At 53.2% G+C, this 14,536-nt stretch overlaps 2 protein-coding genes across 5 annotated transcripts in view; one reads left to right on the forward strand and one right to left on the reverse strand.

Moving 5' to 3' along the window:
* Nucleotides 1-2,511, reverse strand: part of STYXL1 (serine/threonine/tyrosine interacting-like 1) — a 34,012-nt gene extending 31,501 nt beyond the window's left edge. Inside the window, exon 1 of one of the 4 annotated variants that reach the window (XM_010854323.1) lies at nucleotides 1,865-2,511. In XM_010854323.1, the coding sequence (XP_010852625.1) occupies nucleotides 1,865-1,892 (28 nt within the window). In that variant the 5' untranslated portion in view covers nucleotides 1,893-2,511. Of the gene's footprint in view, nucleotides 1-1,086; nucleotides 1,224-1,838 lie in introns of those variants that run through there. The other 3 variants (XM_010854322.1, XM_010854321.1, XM_010854320.1) reach the window with 3 other exon arrangements.
* MDH2 (malate dehydrogenase 2, NAD (mitochondrial)) lies at nucleotides 1,293-14,049 on the forward strand. Its single transcript, XM_010854319.1, has 9 exons — nucleotides 1,293-1,511; nucleotides 4,892-5,060; nucleotides 6,539-6,622; nucleotides 7,090-7,199; nucleotides 8,614-8,739; nucleotides 10,954-11,031; nucleotides 11,943-12,042; nucleotides 12,383-12,534; nucleotides 13,730-14,049. Exons 1-9 carry the CDS (start codon nucleotides 1,446-1,448, stop codon nucleotides 13,859-13,861), a joined length of 1,017 nt encoding a protein of 338 aa, XP_010852621.1. The 5' UTR covers nucleotides 1,293-1,445; the 3' UTR covers nucleotides 13,862-14,049.
* The last annotated feature ends 487 nt before the right edge of the window (nucleotides 14,050-14,536 follow it).

The following is a 14,536-nucleotide window of genomic DNA, read 5'->3' on the forward strand; positions in this document are numbered from 1 at the left end:
AGGTCTCATTCTTTCTCCAAACCTCGCTTTCTCTGACTCCCTTAACGTACACTTGGTGTTCCCACAGCCCCTCATAATTCTCTAGTGTTGCCCATATCATGCTGCTTGCAATGTACCTGTCTCACTAGACTGTGAGCTCCTTAAAGGCAGAAAATGTGTGGATCCTTGCTCATCTGTGAAGCAAGTGATCTTAGTAGCTCAATGAACAAATGGAAAGGAGGCAGGGAAGAGTAAGCCCGTCATCACGCGCACCCTCCTACTTGTATGCTCGTCAGTACTTGGGCTAACTGTTCTTTTTCACCTCCTGCTACCCCGTTCCCAAGTAGGCTGTCATCGGTTCCCCCTCACTGGGTTTGCACACTTCTCCAAGGTAACAACCTGCAACACACCGATCTGCCCCACTTGACCCTGAACTTTTGGAGGGCAAGGAGGTCTCTGCACCCCCAGAAAATAGCAGCAGGACAAACGAAGCTTCTAAGTATACTGATACATTTGAATGGAAAGCTTCCAGTGAGCAAAAACCATGTCTTCACTTTGTCTGTGGTGGACTCTGAACAAATCCACTAACTGTGCTCAACATGGTTTCTTGGCTCCTAAAGCTGAAACGATGTGGCCAGGTTGACAGCATTGCTGGGCCGACCAGAGGTGAAGGGACGGCGTGACTTTGCAAGTTTTATCACCTGGCTATCTGTTACCGCATCTATAAACTCTAGCGACGAGTCAGTGCTCAGGGTCTGTCATTCTCGGGAGTGGTGTCCCTAAAGCTTTGTAAACTTAATAGAAGGTCCTGGGCATCATGAGGAACGACAAGTGGACGGACTGTGTGTAATCACGGGTGGTGCACAGGACTGACAAATTAGAGGAGCCCCCATCCTCCACCTCAATCCCGGGGCTCTCAACCTCCCCTCCCCCATTTCCTTTCCAGAGCTTTCCAGAGTTCAGAGCCCCTCCAGTCCCCAGGGACAGGATGGGTGGGTTTGGCTGAGCTGGCGGAGGGGAAGAGCGGCTCGGATCGCACCCATTCCGTCGGGCCTCCGACCTGACCTCGGCCGGTCGCCCTGTCAGAGCCTCTGTCTGGGGCCCCACCTGCAAAATGGCTCCTCTAAGGCTCTCCAAGCCTACAGCCCGTCTTCTTCCACCTCTCGAGTGCGGACTCTCCCTCCCACTCTGACCGCGTCTCCCTCACAGGCCGCACGCAACACGACCAGCGCTATGACCCAGCCCAGGACTGCGCCCCGGGAAGCACCCTTCTGCGGGTCTCCTAGAAAGCCCGGATGTGGCCGAGATACCGCGAGAGCTGGGACGTGGGGGCGCCGGAAGCAGCGCCGCTCTCGCGAGACAAGGCGGAGCAGAGCCGGGAGTCTTGTGCAGTGTGGAGGTCGTTGGAGTCACTTGTCTAGTGACAGTTCCTTTGCCAGCCTGTCCGCGCCCCGCCCGTCCCAGCCATGCTTTCCGCCCTCGCCCGGCCTGCCGGCGCCGCTCTCCGCCGCAGCTTCAGCACCTCGGCCCAGGTAGGCCCTGCGAGGGGCAGCCTGCAGGTGGAGGCTCCCTGGCCTAGGCCACGTGTGTTCCTGGCTCGCGAGCAGCCTTGACCCCGGGTCAGTCAGCTTGGACCGCTGGGCCGCCTGGTGCAGACCCGCAGTTGTGTCGGCTGGGTCGGCCCTGATACTGGGCTGGAGGTGCGCGGGAGAAAGTCCCGGAGTCAGGGAGGTGGGAAATAGTCCAGCTCCAGTACCGGGGCTCTTCTCCGAGCCTGCCAGTTCATCCCCAGAGTCTGCTCTTGACCTGTGCTCCTTCAAGCTTGAGAAGCCAGGGCTGTAGGGCCTAAAGTAACTTACCTTCCGTAGTATTCTGAGAGACTAACCTTGTTGTTGCAGCTTCCGTACCAGCATTGTGTAATTTTTAACTTCATAGTGCAGACGGAGCTACCCAGGGTAGAACACTGGTCCAAGGTTACACAGTCTTTTGGCCAGAGGATTAAAATTCCCCTCTCCTGACCACTGTAATTTTTTCTTTTCGGATCACCAAGCCTTCCCTCTAAGAACCCGAAGACTGCTTCCTCTTAAGGACCTTTTGAACGCTGCTGCCTGTGGGTGGGCCGCTTGGGCCTGGCTTGGCCTGGGACTGCTTAAGCCTAAGCTATTTTTAGCCGTCTCGGGCAGCGATTCCTAAACTCTGGTGTGTATCAGAATCACCAGAGTACTGATAAAGATCAGAGACAGAGGGTCAGTGAAGGAGGTAGGACCTGCTGGGCCTCTGTTTTTATCAAGTGCCCCGGGTGATTCTAATACAACCCAAGTAAGTGAACCCTGGAATGCCCACATCGTCTCTTAAGTACCTTGCTCTAAAAGGGAGGTGATTGTTAAATGAGGTTCTGCATTTCTTAGCCTCCGCCTTTCAGACCCGTCTCCTGTGTGTTCAGTTCATTTGGAAAATAAATACACACATAAGTACCTTTGAGTATCTGCTTGCCCAGAACTGTGTTGGGTGCTGCCGGTGATACTGGGGTGAGTGAGAAGCAGCACTTAGCCAAAAGTGAGTAAGCTTAGGACCCTAGGACGGTGGGGGTGTTGAAGAGTGACGCTGAGGAGTGGGGGAAGGGACCTAACTGAAGATAAGACCCATATTTGCTGCTATGATTTCATGAGGGGTATTGAGAGAAGAAGGAACATGGAGAAAACCAAGGCTTTGGATTTTGGAGTTGAGTTGCTAAGGTAGGAAAAACTGCTCAGAAAGAGTGATGGGAGTTGAGGGTGGTATTGATATCGGGAGCTCAGGTTTGGATATGCTGAGTTTAAAATTCCTACTGGACATACAGACAGAGTCGTTGAGAAGGCAGGTGTAGAAGTCAGAAAGATGAGCTTGAGCCAGATGGTGCGTTGGCCTAGAGACTTTAGATCCTGTGTCATTAACCGGAAAAATGGAGTGAGCATTCAACCTGCGTGTATTTATGTCTCTGTATGTACTAATGTTCTAATATATAAACACAAGAAAAAAATTTAAAAACAAGCTGTTAAATAAAGTTTGTTATACAGACTTTAGAAAGCAAACTTGTGAAGGAAGTGTTACTGTATATCCATTTTCAAAGCCCATTGCTAAACAGTGTGCCAAACACTGGGAAGGGATGTGAAATCTGGCAACAGCTTGTTCAGGAAGAGATCATGCGCTGTCCTGCAATAGCAGAGATTCATCTCACTGTAAAGATTCCACCATTTACAAGTTATGTTTTTATAAATATTAGCTGAGCTGATGAAACCTTATACAAAAAGTAACATGGCCTCATTCCACTGAGAGTGTGTTGCATTCATCTTGTTTGTCACAGGGGACTGATTGATCCAAGAACCCTAGTTGAGGACACCAGGTCTGTCTGTTTCCTGGTAGATGTTAATTCTTCACCTGTTAGATAGAATTAAGACATAACCTTTGACATTTACATCCCACACACCAAGGGGACTGTGTTGTGCTCCCCGTGTTGGAACCCTGGTCAGTCGTGGGAGCCAGGCTGAGAAATCTGGGCATGAGGAACTTGAAAGGATTTTTGAGCAAGGCAATGATGAAACCTTTGAATTTGGGAGAGGATGGTTGAGAGGTAGAGCTGAGGACCTAAGTTAGACAGTGGAATCAGAGTGGAAATCAGGGGCAGGTTAGGAAGATGTTTGAGATGCCAGCTCCTTCGTGTCTTAACTGGGTGTCTCCAGTAAGGAAAGAGGCAGAAGATAGGAATGCAGGTTTGAATGTGGGTGAACACAGGTGCCATTTGGGGACAGGGATGGGAGAGGTAGCGAGGATAAATTTATTTACACGTTTGGGTTAGCGGGACCAGTGGGCTGCCTAACAGAACTGGAGATGTGGAGTTGCAATCTGGGAGTCCCTGGGATTCGGAACAAGGTGTGAGGGTGGTCATTGAAGCTCCAGAGGTGGGTGAGATTCCAGACTTCAGGTTCTGGGTGGTTGGTCCAGCTACTTTCTGTGAAGTCAGGGGTACAACTTTAAAAACAGAACACGTGAATTTGAATCTAACTTGTAGTATATCCCCTTTCGAGGTTTAATTTCTTCAAGCAAATCACACTGTGTATGAGGTGTTTTTTTGAGGGCTTTTTTTTGTTTTGGTTTGCTGGGTTTGCTTTTGTTGACAGAAGCCCTGTATTGCTGGCTTCGGTTGCTATGGAACACAACTTGCAGCCGTAGTGTAGACGCTGCCCTCCAGGACTGTGTACCAGCCTTTGAACTCCCGCAGAGGCTCTTTTCTCAGTTTGTCTTCTTCCTGGCCTGCTTGCCAGGATAGGCTCCCCTTCTCGTTTGTGAGTTTAGGCTGGAAGCAGCCTCCCTGAGGATGGCTGGGGTTTGGGTTAGGCCCTGCGCCTAACCTAGGTAGAGGGGAGAGTGCCTCTTGTGTAAGGGGAGTGAGCTTTAGGGCAGGACTTCGCTTCAGGACAGCTCTTTGCCCTCAGCTCCTGGGCATCTCACTGCCTGGCCACTCAGGAGCTGGCCAAGGTCTGTTTCACTCCTACAGCCCCCAGGTCCAAGCACTGGCCCATTGGTAGGATTTCAGAAATATTTGTTTATAGTTTTTAAAACTGCACGTTGCAGGAGAGGCTTCTGTTAGCAGTCCAGCGGCCGAGTGAGTAGTCTGCTTGTCTCTCGAGGGTACGGGAGAAGTGTGCCCTGACCCTCACAGCACCTGAAGGCACAGGTTGTCCCCCGTTTTCCTGAGGCATGCCTCTGAACGTCCGGAAAGAAACAGGGCTTTGGGGTGGTAGGAATACCTTCGCCTCTTCGTTTGGGACCACTGCAGTAAAAGAGGCCAGGGGCCGCAGTCTGCAGTTTTTACGTGTGAATCCTTTTAATGCTGAGTCCGTCTTCAGAGTCCTCTCTCTCTGCCTCTTTCTAGAACAATGCTAAAGTAGCCGTGCTGGGGGCCTCTGGAGGAATTGGGCAGCCGCTTTCGCTTCTTCTGAAGAACAGCCCGTTGGTGAGCCGCCTGACCCTCTACGATATCGCTCACACGCCCGGAGTGGCCGCCGACCTGAGCCACATCGAGACCAGAGCGACCGTGAAAGGTACTGGGCCCGCTGACCCCACAGACCTTTCACCTCTTCTCCCCAGGAGACCAGGATCCAGGTTTAGAGTGAGATTCTTGGGTGGAACTAGGTGTTCAGAGACTTGGGGTTTCCGTGTCCATTTTAGAATTAAATTTTATGAATTATTGCAGCTTTTTGCACTTGCATCTGAAAATGTAACTAGTGTCTTTCAGAAAAACAACAGTGGCCTGATCTTCCCATTTACAATTTTGTATGATTTAAAATAATAGGAGGGGAGGGGGAGGGGGAGGGGAGCCTTCTGCAGGGACGTGGGGGCAGTAAGCGGTGCTGTCCCTGGTGTGCTGCCAGTGCCTTCCGGGCTGGGCCATCCCTCCACCCCAGGGTTTCCTCCGCCAGCTTCTTCAAAGCACAGCCACCTTAGGGAAATCTGAAATGAATATAGGTATATTATCCAAGAAGTCATTCATAATCACATACAGTTATGTATAGCCTGCTCATTATAGCAGCGTTTATCCACGTCACCACATTCTTGGTAAAATCATTTTTAAAGAGTTATTGTAAGTTACAGTTTATTTATTGTTATACCCGTGCTGTTGGCCATTGGGCTGTTTTGTGTTGTGCTGTACTATAAGTATTTATGTAAGCATAAGCATCTTGTTATCTTTACATTTTGTTTAGGATCGTAAAAGTAGAATGAGTAAGTAACGGCTGCTTTACAGCTTTTACTGTAGAATGTCAGATTGCTGTGCAGGAGCCTCGTACTGCTTCCTGTCTCCACTGATGGTGTGAGGCTGCCGATGGTGTTTGCACGTGTCTTCAGTGGGTGTAGACAGTACAGAAGGTTGACTTGTCAGGTCACTTGCTTGTGTGCCTTCCAAGGTCCCTGTGCATTAGTTGGCTTAGTTTCTCTTGGGCTGTATATTTTAGAGTTTCCAGAAGCTCACACAATAGGGAAAAGTCAAATCAAAGCAGATTTTGGTCTTTGGAGCCAATTCCCCTGAGATGTTTGAAAGTGAACCCTCTTCTCCTCAGGTGATAGGAATAAACAAAGCCGGTGCTAATATGTAGAGTCCCTGTGTGTCGTGGAGTCTCTCTCCTGGCCTCCAGTGCACCTTCTGATCTGACCCCAAAGTGGAGCTTTTGTTAGGATGACCGTGATGTGGAATAAGCAGCTCTCAGCGGGAGCTGAGCAGGACTCCGAGGTGCTGGCAAGTCGCGTCAGATAAGGCCAAGTGGCCGAGTTGGATGCTTATGCCGTTCTGTAGGGGGGCTGGGCCATAGATGGTGGGGAAAGTGGAATGAAAGGGACTGTCCTGCCAGCTGGAGTCGTCCAGACCATGGCGGTAGTTCTCAAGGAGAGGAACCCCTTCACAGATAGCCCTTCCATCCTGTCTTGAGGCCTGTGGTCAGATTTGGACCTGGGTGGGGCTGTCCTCCTGGGCTCTCTGCGGGTCAGAAACTGTGAAATTGCTCACTCGAGTGTTTTTTTTTTCCAGGCTATCTTGGACCTGAGCAGCTGCCAGATTGCCTGAAGGGCTGCGATGTGGTGGTCATTCCGGCGGGAGTCCCAAGGAAACCAGGTGTGTGTTGAAAGCCTTGCCTAGTGTCTCCCTGAAAGTCAGCTAAGGATGTGGTTTTCCATGAAAAGTGGAGCTGGTTTTTTCTCTGCTGCAGAAAAGATTCCAGGCTCCCAGATGCCCTTGGGGTGCAGACAGAGCCCTGCACAGGTCACTGGGTCCCGGTCCCCTTGCCCAGTCTCTTGGGTTTTCTGCACGGAACGCCCTTTCTCCGCGCATCTCTGCCTTGGAAGGCTTACTGATCCTCCTCGGGTATAATCCCCTATCTCCCGTCCCCACACTCGATCCACGCTGACCTCTGTCTTGGCACTTGTCACACTGGGTCATTTTCCCTACAAGACGGATTTACTTGACAGGGACCCTGTGTCACTCACGTTTCAACATCCTTAACAACAAACACACAGCACTTGGCACATGTTTGGGAATTCGTCCTGTGCTCTATGAACAATATTGAATTGGATCATTCTCAGGTATGACCCGAGATGACTTGTTCAATACCAACGCCACGATCGTGGCCACCCTGACCGCTGCCTGTGCCCAGCACTGCCCGGAAGCCATGATCTGCATCATCTCAAATCCAGTAAGTACCCGCCGCTGGCAGGTGGGCGGCTGCAAGTGCCACCTGAAAGCTCAGCGTGCTGCTGTGCTTAAAGTGGAGAATGAGCGGGTTGATGTGTGGAAGTGGATAAAGGGGATGCATACTAAGAGGCCTTAAATTATTTCCTAAGGATTCTTTCTGGCCTGCACCATGTGAGTGGTAACCTGAATTTCCCATCAAGCATGTGCCTTTGAAGGCAGGTCACTTCCCCTCTCGGTGTCCTAGTCCTTCCACCTAGAAAGGAGGTCTGCTCCTCAGGCCGCCCGTAGCTGAGATTGCGGCAGCCTCTTAGCTTCTTTGACTGTGCTCCACTCAGGCTCTGCAGTTCCTGCCACTCCGGCCTCTCCCTCCTCACACTCATACCTGATCACATACACGGCCGCCCCCACTCGCCCCTACCCAGGCCCTGCTCGCTGGTATTTGCAGGAAGATTGTTCCTCAGTTCAGAAACTCCGGGTCGGGAGCTGTGTCCCCCTGAGAAGTCAGCTAGGGCGCGCATGCCCACCCCAGCAGGGCCCCTGGTTGCATTTGACAGCAGCCTCCTCCGTCCCTCCCTCCTGATTGAATCTGGACTCTGGTCTCCGAGTACGAGAAGGACCCGGGTGAAGTGTGGTGACATTGCTGTTGACTGAGGGACGTGGCCGCAGGTGAACACCCCGAGCTTGAGGCCAGGGCCTCTGGGAAGAGGGACCAGCCCTTTCCAAGCAGCTCCCCTTTCCTCAGGGGCCACTGGTCAGAAGTTGTTGGGGAGCTGATTAACCAGTACCTGATATAAATCTTGCTGGTTTTGTCTTAATTCTTTCCATGTACCAGGTAATATGTTAAGCATTTGCCGTATATTAAGACACTTAGCCTTCAAAGTAACCTCATGAGGTTACTCTTCCATCTTTACAGATAAAGAAACTGAGTCCCAGGGAGTTGATGTGACTTGCCTAGGGTTACGATGCAGAGTACCAGAGCTGGAACTTAGCCCTGGGCCATCTGAGCTTGTAGCTCTGTACTAGGCTGGTTTTGTTTTTTTTTTTTTTTTTAAAGAATGGTCTTTAGGGCCTAAGGCCCAGCTGGAGCAGAACCTGGCTTGCAGAGCCTTCGTCACATTTTTAAGTTGACTGTTGAAGGGTCACGTGCATATGTGAACTTTGGGGTCAGAGGTCACCAAGGGGAAGAGTGCCCGCAGCAGTGAAGGGCTTCTTCTTTCACATGGCAGGGTGGGGGGCTAGGGGACGAAGCAGTCTTTTAGAGTAGGGGGCCTTCCATGGTGAGGCTCAGTTACCAGACAGGGCAACTTAATGTGACACCTTCGGGCTTGCTAATAGTCGGATGAGATTTTTCCTTCTGTCGCATGGCTCTGCTTTCAGAATGCAGGTGAATTCTGCCTTTCTCTTGGATTTACTAGGTTAACTCCACCATCCCAATCACAGCGGAGGTTTTCAAGAAACACGGAGTGTACAACCCCAACAAAATCTTCGGGGTGACAACCCTGGACATTGTCCGAGCCAACGCTTTCGTCGCAGAGCTGAAGGTGAGAGCCGCATCGGGCGTCTTTCACGTGGCCTTTCTGATCCTCCGTGTCCATCCTTGGCTCACTGATGGGCGTGGAGGACACCAGGGCCCCATAGGCCACGTGTAACCTGAGGGTAGTGTTAAATGTCTTCAAAGCTTACCTCCTTCATGGGCGGCAGCTCTCACGTTTTCGTGGGGAATGCAGACGGGCGCCTGTGGGCTGAGACTGGCCAGCGCCTGCATTGACCAGCTCGTCTCCTCCCCGCGGCATCCAGGGTGCAGGCTTTCCCGGGGTCTCTCGCTGGCTGGAGCGGGTTGTGCTCCTGGTACTCTCCACCTCTGATAACTGGCCTTCGCAGGATTGACCTGCTCATCGTTAGGCAAATGATAAGATCAGCAAACAGGATGGGCTTGGGCAAGCTCCTGAGATAGTGTCAGCGTTGTTATCCTGGTCTGTGTCCTGATTCGCTCCTCCTCGGGAACGCTAGTGACTTAGACTCCCCTCTGCTCTCGCCAGCTGCCGGCTTCTTCCTAGCTGCCTTCGTCCTGGGGTGGGTGTGGCACCGGCGCCGGGTCCGGAGTCCTCAGTGTGTTTCACAACTCACTGTCTAAAGTCCCTGGTTGTGGACCCTGCAGAACCACTCCTCCCTCCCCAGTAAACATCCCTCCTGAGCTTCAGACCATTTTTTGTGACTCTGCAGAAGAGGTTTCCCATCCTACCTTCCGCCAGTTAGGAATAATTGCCATGCACGTGGCTTGGAGAGAAGGGCAGGCACAGGATTTGACCTCCACCTTCCGCCCCTGCACTCAGCACCTCTCTCCACTGCCATTCTTGCTGTGGCGTGTTCCTCAGCCTCTCTTCTCCATGGGGCAGATCCTGAGACGTGGCCCCAGGGCCTGGGAGCTCTGTGGAGTAAAGTGGAAAGAGACGCTTTAATTCCAGAGATAGTGAGTTTGAGCAAACTCTGGGAGATAGTGAAGGACAGGGGAGCCTGGCAGTCTGCAGTCCATGGGGTCGCAAAGAGTTGGACATGACTGAACCGCAACAATTTTGGAGACAGTTGGATTGAATAACCAGTTCAGCACACGTGTGTTTGGAGTGGGATTGTTGGTGCCATGTCCCAGGTGCCCAGCCTGGCGACCTGTGCAAGCTCCTTGCTCCGTTAGCCCTCTGCTGCTGGGCCCGCCCACCCTTGTGACTGGGCTCCCCTTGCTGGGTGAAGCGGGTTCCTAACTCAGGGCATCTCTCTTTAGCAGTTGCAGCGTTTGGGGACTGCTAACAATGGCGCCCACTCCAGGACTCTTGCCTAGAAAATCCCGTGGACGGAGGGGCCTGGTGGGCTGCAGTCCATGGGGCTGCTAGGAGTCGGACACGACTGGGCGACTTCACTTTCACTTTTCATTTTCATGCACTGGAGAAGGAAATGGTAACCCACTCCAGTGTTATTGCCTGGAGAATCCCAGGGATGGGGAGCCTGGTGGGCTGCCGTCTGTGGGGTCGCACAGAGTCGGACACGACTGAAGCGACGCAGCAGCGGCAGCAACCCCTCTCCCATAACTCCCACCAGTGTCTTTTTCTGTGATAAAAAATACCTGATTCGCAGATTCTCGGCGGGAGGCGGGGGCGGGCAATCATGCCTCAGGTTTAACAAGTGAATCAGCCGTCTCAACAAGCCCCGCTTAACTAACTGTGGCGTCGTGACCCCTTTCCACGTGGTTCCCTCCTTTTGGTTCCAATCACTGAGCTGACAGACTTCTCAGCCCTGGCTTTTCTAGAATCTCGCTCTCGTGTGAGGGAAAGAGAATCTGCTTTGTTCACGGTGAACACAGTGTGGGCACGTGAGTCTGGGCTGACACGGGCGTGACGGCAGGTGTGGGAAGGAGGGCTGCCGTCCTCTGGTCCCAGGAAGCTGTCAGGCTGAGGGGGACCAGCTGGGACCCTCCACGGAGGCAGTTGCCAGCCCGTTGTGAAGGGAGAACCTTACATGTCCTCACCAGACGCCAGGTACTCCTCACTGCACGTGTTCAAGCTGACGTCAGAGTGTGCGGGCGCGGGGGCTGGTGGGAGAGGTGAGCGCAGCTGGACTTGCCCGCGGCCTCTCTCCCGGCTCCTTTGTTTTGTTCTTGAGTTTTGTGGATTTTCCAAATGTTGCTGCTTAAGGTGCATACGATGGGTTTGACACTCAAAGTGCTTGTTTAAAAATTAATCAGACTTCACGCTTTTCCTGACCAGGATTTGGACCCAGCCCGAGTCAACGTCCCCGTCATCGGCGGCCACGCCGGGAAAACCATCATCCCCTTGATCTCCCAGGTGTGTGTCACGGGTGTGTGTCTCCTCGCCCGGAGGCCCCAGCTCACGAGCGCCCTTCAGAGGCTGACGGTGGGGCCCTGGGGCAGGCAGACCTCACCCTCCGTGGTTACTGTGAAAGGATTCCCACTGTGGGTGCAGCCCCACCCCACTTGTCTGGGGGGGTCTCCCGATGGCCTGGGGGCTGTGGGAGCAAGTGTGGCCAGAAGGTGTTAGAACGGCCAGCTCCCACACACCCTGAAAACTGCTGGTGGAAGCACCCCCTGCCTTCCCGGTTAGGTCAGAGCAGGCAAGGTCTCTGTATAAAAATGAGGAGACAAAGTAAACACCCCCGAGAATGAGATAAATCACCTCGGAACCTCTGACCTCGGAAGGAGATACTGAGGAAACACTTTAACTCTGAATTGATGGACATCCCTTAGAGCGAGCATTCAGTGCCCTAGACCCCTGTCATGAAAGACAGGGGAGGGCGGAGGGAGCAGTCAGAGGCGCGATCCCTGAGTGCAGTGGGCCCTGCCAGGACCCTGAACAGCAGAGGGAGGTAGGGGGACAGTTGGTGACCAGTGAATAAGGTCTGTGGTCTAGTACATCACATGTGATACTGATTCCCTGCTCTTCATAACTGCATCCTGGTTATGTAAGATGTTAACGTCAGGTAAGGCAGGTGAGGAAAATCTTCCTGCTATTTTTACAGCATTTTAGTAAGTCTAAAATTAGTCCAAAATAGAACAAGTTTTTAAAAAATGAGTAGGGATCTCACTGCACCGCCCAACAAAGTCAGCTTTTTCTTTAAAGAAAGAGTCCTGATTTCCCACATGAGCGCGATGCCCGGCCCCCATGGGCCAGGGGCTAGGAGGGCGCGGGACCTTGGAGCCTGACCCTGCTCATGTGGTCCCTGTGGCTTCTGCTTGCAGTGCACCCCCAAGGTGGAATTTCCCCAGGACCAGCTGACCACCCTCACCGGTCGGATCCAGGAAGCTGGCACAGAGGTGGTCAAGGCGAAGGCCGGAGCGGGTAGGTCTCAGGGGTGGCCCCGGGCCCTGGTTAGAGTCTGAGCTGAAGACACGAGCGCCTGGCAAGGAGCAGAGCCTTTTCTCAGTTTCACCTCCATCCACTTGACATGCCACCCCCCAGTCAGGGCAGCTCGGCCTGCTGGGCGGCGTGGAGTAGCGTCTAAGGTCAGCAGAGCTAATTCCACGCCGTTCATGCATTTGTCAGGTCAGGGAATGCTGACGTACATTCCCGATGACTAGAAGGCTGGAGGTTACGCAGGTGGATTTTCAGCTGGCAGGAGAGCGCGCCTGGATCTCCAGGTCACAGCGCTGGCGTGGCTGACCCACCTGTGTCCTCCTAGGCTCTGCCACCCTGTCCATGGCATACGCTGGAGCCCGCTTTGTCTTCTCCCTCGTGGACGCGATGAATGGAAAGGAAGGAGTCGTCGAATGTTCCTTCGTTAAGTCCCAAGAAACGGACTGTCCATATTTCTCCACACCGTTGCTGCTGGGGGTACGTACCTGGGGGCCGGGGCTCAGCTGAAGGAGGAGCGCGTTCTGTAGTGGAGAATCAGCTGCTGCACCTGGAGCCTTCACTCTGTTACTCGGATGTCCGTGAGCTGGGACCGTCCCGCCGCCTTTGGAGGGTAAAAGCGCCACCGAATCAGGAGCAGGGAGACACCTCCGTCTGTGGGGCTGATGGGCTCTCATGGCTCCAACAGCTGGTTGGCAGCGACCACCAGGGCAGCCATCCTAACGGGACCCTCGTGTCCCGAGGCGGCTTGCAGACGGCTCCCAGTAGCGGCTTCCCCACACCAGCCTGCGCTTGTCCTGAGCCCAGGGCCTGCCGAGGCCTGTTGGACCTTCAGTTCCAACGTTCCTGGGCCGTTGTGACAGGGCTCTTCTAGTCAAGTTGCTGGCTTCAGCCAGGCTGGTTTGGACAGCTGTCCAGTCTGCTTGACTCCTACCGGGTGTTCAGGGAGCAGCTTGCCGTGTCTCAGCCATGGGCACCTGCTGGGATCCTTCCTCTCATGCCCAGAAAGAAGCCCTTCCCATAGCCCCCTGGTGTCCACAATCCCCGGGACTCACTCTGAAGAGGTCAGTCCTGGAGCCCTTTGAGCAGGTGTGTGTGGCATGGTGAGGCCCCGGGCTGATGGTTCTGACCAGGGAGCGTCTGAGGAGGCCTGGATGCCAGGCTGCTGTCTTCCTAATAACCAGCATTTACCTACGTATTTACATTGGGTTCTGGTGGACATTTAAGTGTTTCTTCAGTCCTTAACCAACTTGGGAAAGAAACTAGCTCCGAGAAGTAAGCTCTATGTTGGGGAGAACAACTCGTGTTACTAATTATTGAATTCTTTGTGTACCAACTGACCCAGGTTTGTTCTGGCAGCCTTCTGTGAGGCAGATGAGGAGACAGACCTGGCGTGTGAGCAATCGGGCTGCGTGCACAGCGAGTTCTGGGGCCTGGCCCCCAGCCTGGGGCTGGCTGACAGCAGCCTGAGTTCCCGGCACAGCTCACACCCGTCCCTTCCTGTCCCATCCCATCTCCGATGCGTGTGACTCCCTCCGCAGGCTGCCCAAAGCCGCCGGCCACTGGTGTAGACAGGCTAGGCGGGGCTGACGAAGTTACAAGCAGGCTCTTCTGTAACAAACTCATTCAGGGAAGCTTTCTTGTAAAATATTACCATCTCCCCTCTCTCCTTCAGAAAAAGGGCATCGAGAAGAATCTAGGCATCGGCAAGGTCTCCCCTTTTGAAGAGAAGATGATTGCTGAGGCCATCCCTGAGCTGAAAGCCTCCATCAAGAAAGGAGAGGAGTTTGTCAAGAACATGAAATGAGAAGGCGCTTAGCAAGCAGTCGGTCTCCTTAACTTATTAAGGCATCATGTCACTGTAAAGCCGTTTCAGATACTTTTGTCGTTTCAGTTTGCTTCGTTGAGGAGGATTGTATTAACGAACCACCCCTTTGCAATCTCGGTCAGTCTGTCGGTGCATCAATAAAAGCAGGCTTTGATTTTCTTTTTCAAGGTCTCCTCCAATTAAATCCTGCAATTTCTTCCCCATTAGAGCCTACTACAGAGTGTCTGTCTGGTGTCTCTCCCATCACGAGTCAGAACTACATGTTATTTAAAATTTAGACTGAAGCATCCTGGTCTCCTCAGTAGCTTCAGGTCTAAAATCTCGATCAGTAACTGCTTCTCACGCCTGCGCTGTGAGCTGTCACGCCCCTGGGCTTGTGAGGTGGGCAAGGCCCGCTCAGGCCTGATTCCTTCGTGTTCTCTCCCCCGCTTGCTGCTGTTCAGTGGGCGCCGCCAGGCCGCTGTCTCCTGTCCCGTGGTTTTTCTGGCCCAGCAACCAGCACCGCTGGCTGGATTTCATCCTCTTCTCGTTGAGCCCTGATATTCAGTGGCAGTGACAGAATCGTGAGGAAGGCCGGGCAGGGGCGGGAACAGCCAAGCCGGAACACCAGCTGCAGCCACAGGGCCGCGGACATGGGGGGTTCCTGCCCTCGTC

The sequence above is a fragment of the Bison bison genome, unplaced genomic scaffold, assembly GCF_000754665.1.
Source record: "Bison bison bison isolate TAMUID 2011002044 unplaced genomic scaffold, Bison_UMD1.0 scf7180017864340, whole genome shotgun sequence".
In the NCBI taxonomy this organism is placed as follows: domain Eukaryota; kingdom Metazoa; phylum Chordata; class Mammalia; order Artiodactyla; family Bovidae; genus Bison; species Bison bison.

What these genes read in the sequence shown, in the direction of transcription:
- MDH2 (XM_010854319.1), top strand. Translation starts at nt 1,446, where the DNA reads ATGCTTTCCGCCCTCGCCCGGCCTGCCGGCGCCGCTCTCCGCCGCAGC. An exon ending in CTTTCGTCGCAGAGCTGAAG is followed by an intron (nt 8,740 to 10,953) that starts GTGAGAGCCGCA and finishes TTTCCTGACCAG; the next exon opens with GATTTGGACCCAGCCCGAGT. An exon ending in TCATCCCCTTGATCTCCCAG is followed by an intron (nt 11,032 to 11,942) that starts GTGTGTGTCACG and finishes TTCTGCTTGCAG; the next exon opens with TGCACCCCCAAGGTGGAATT.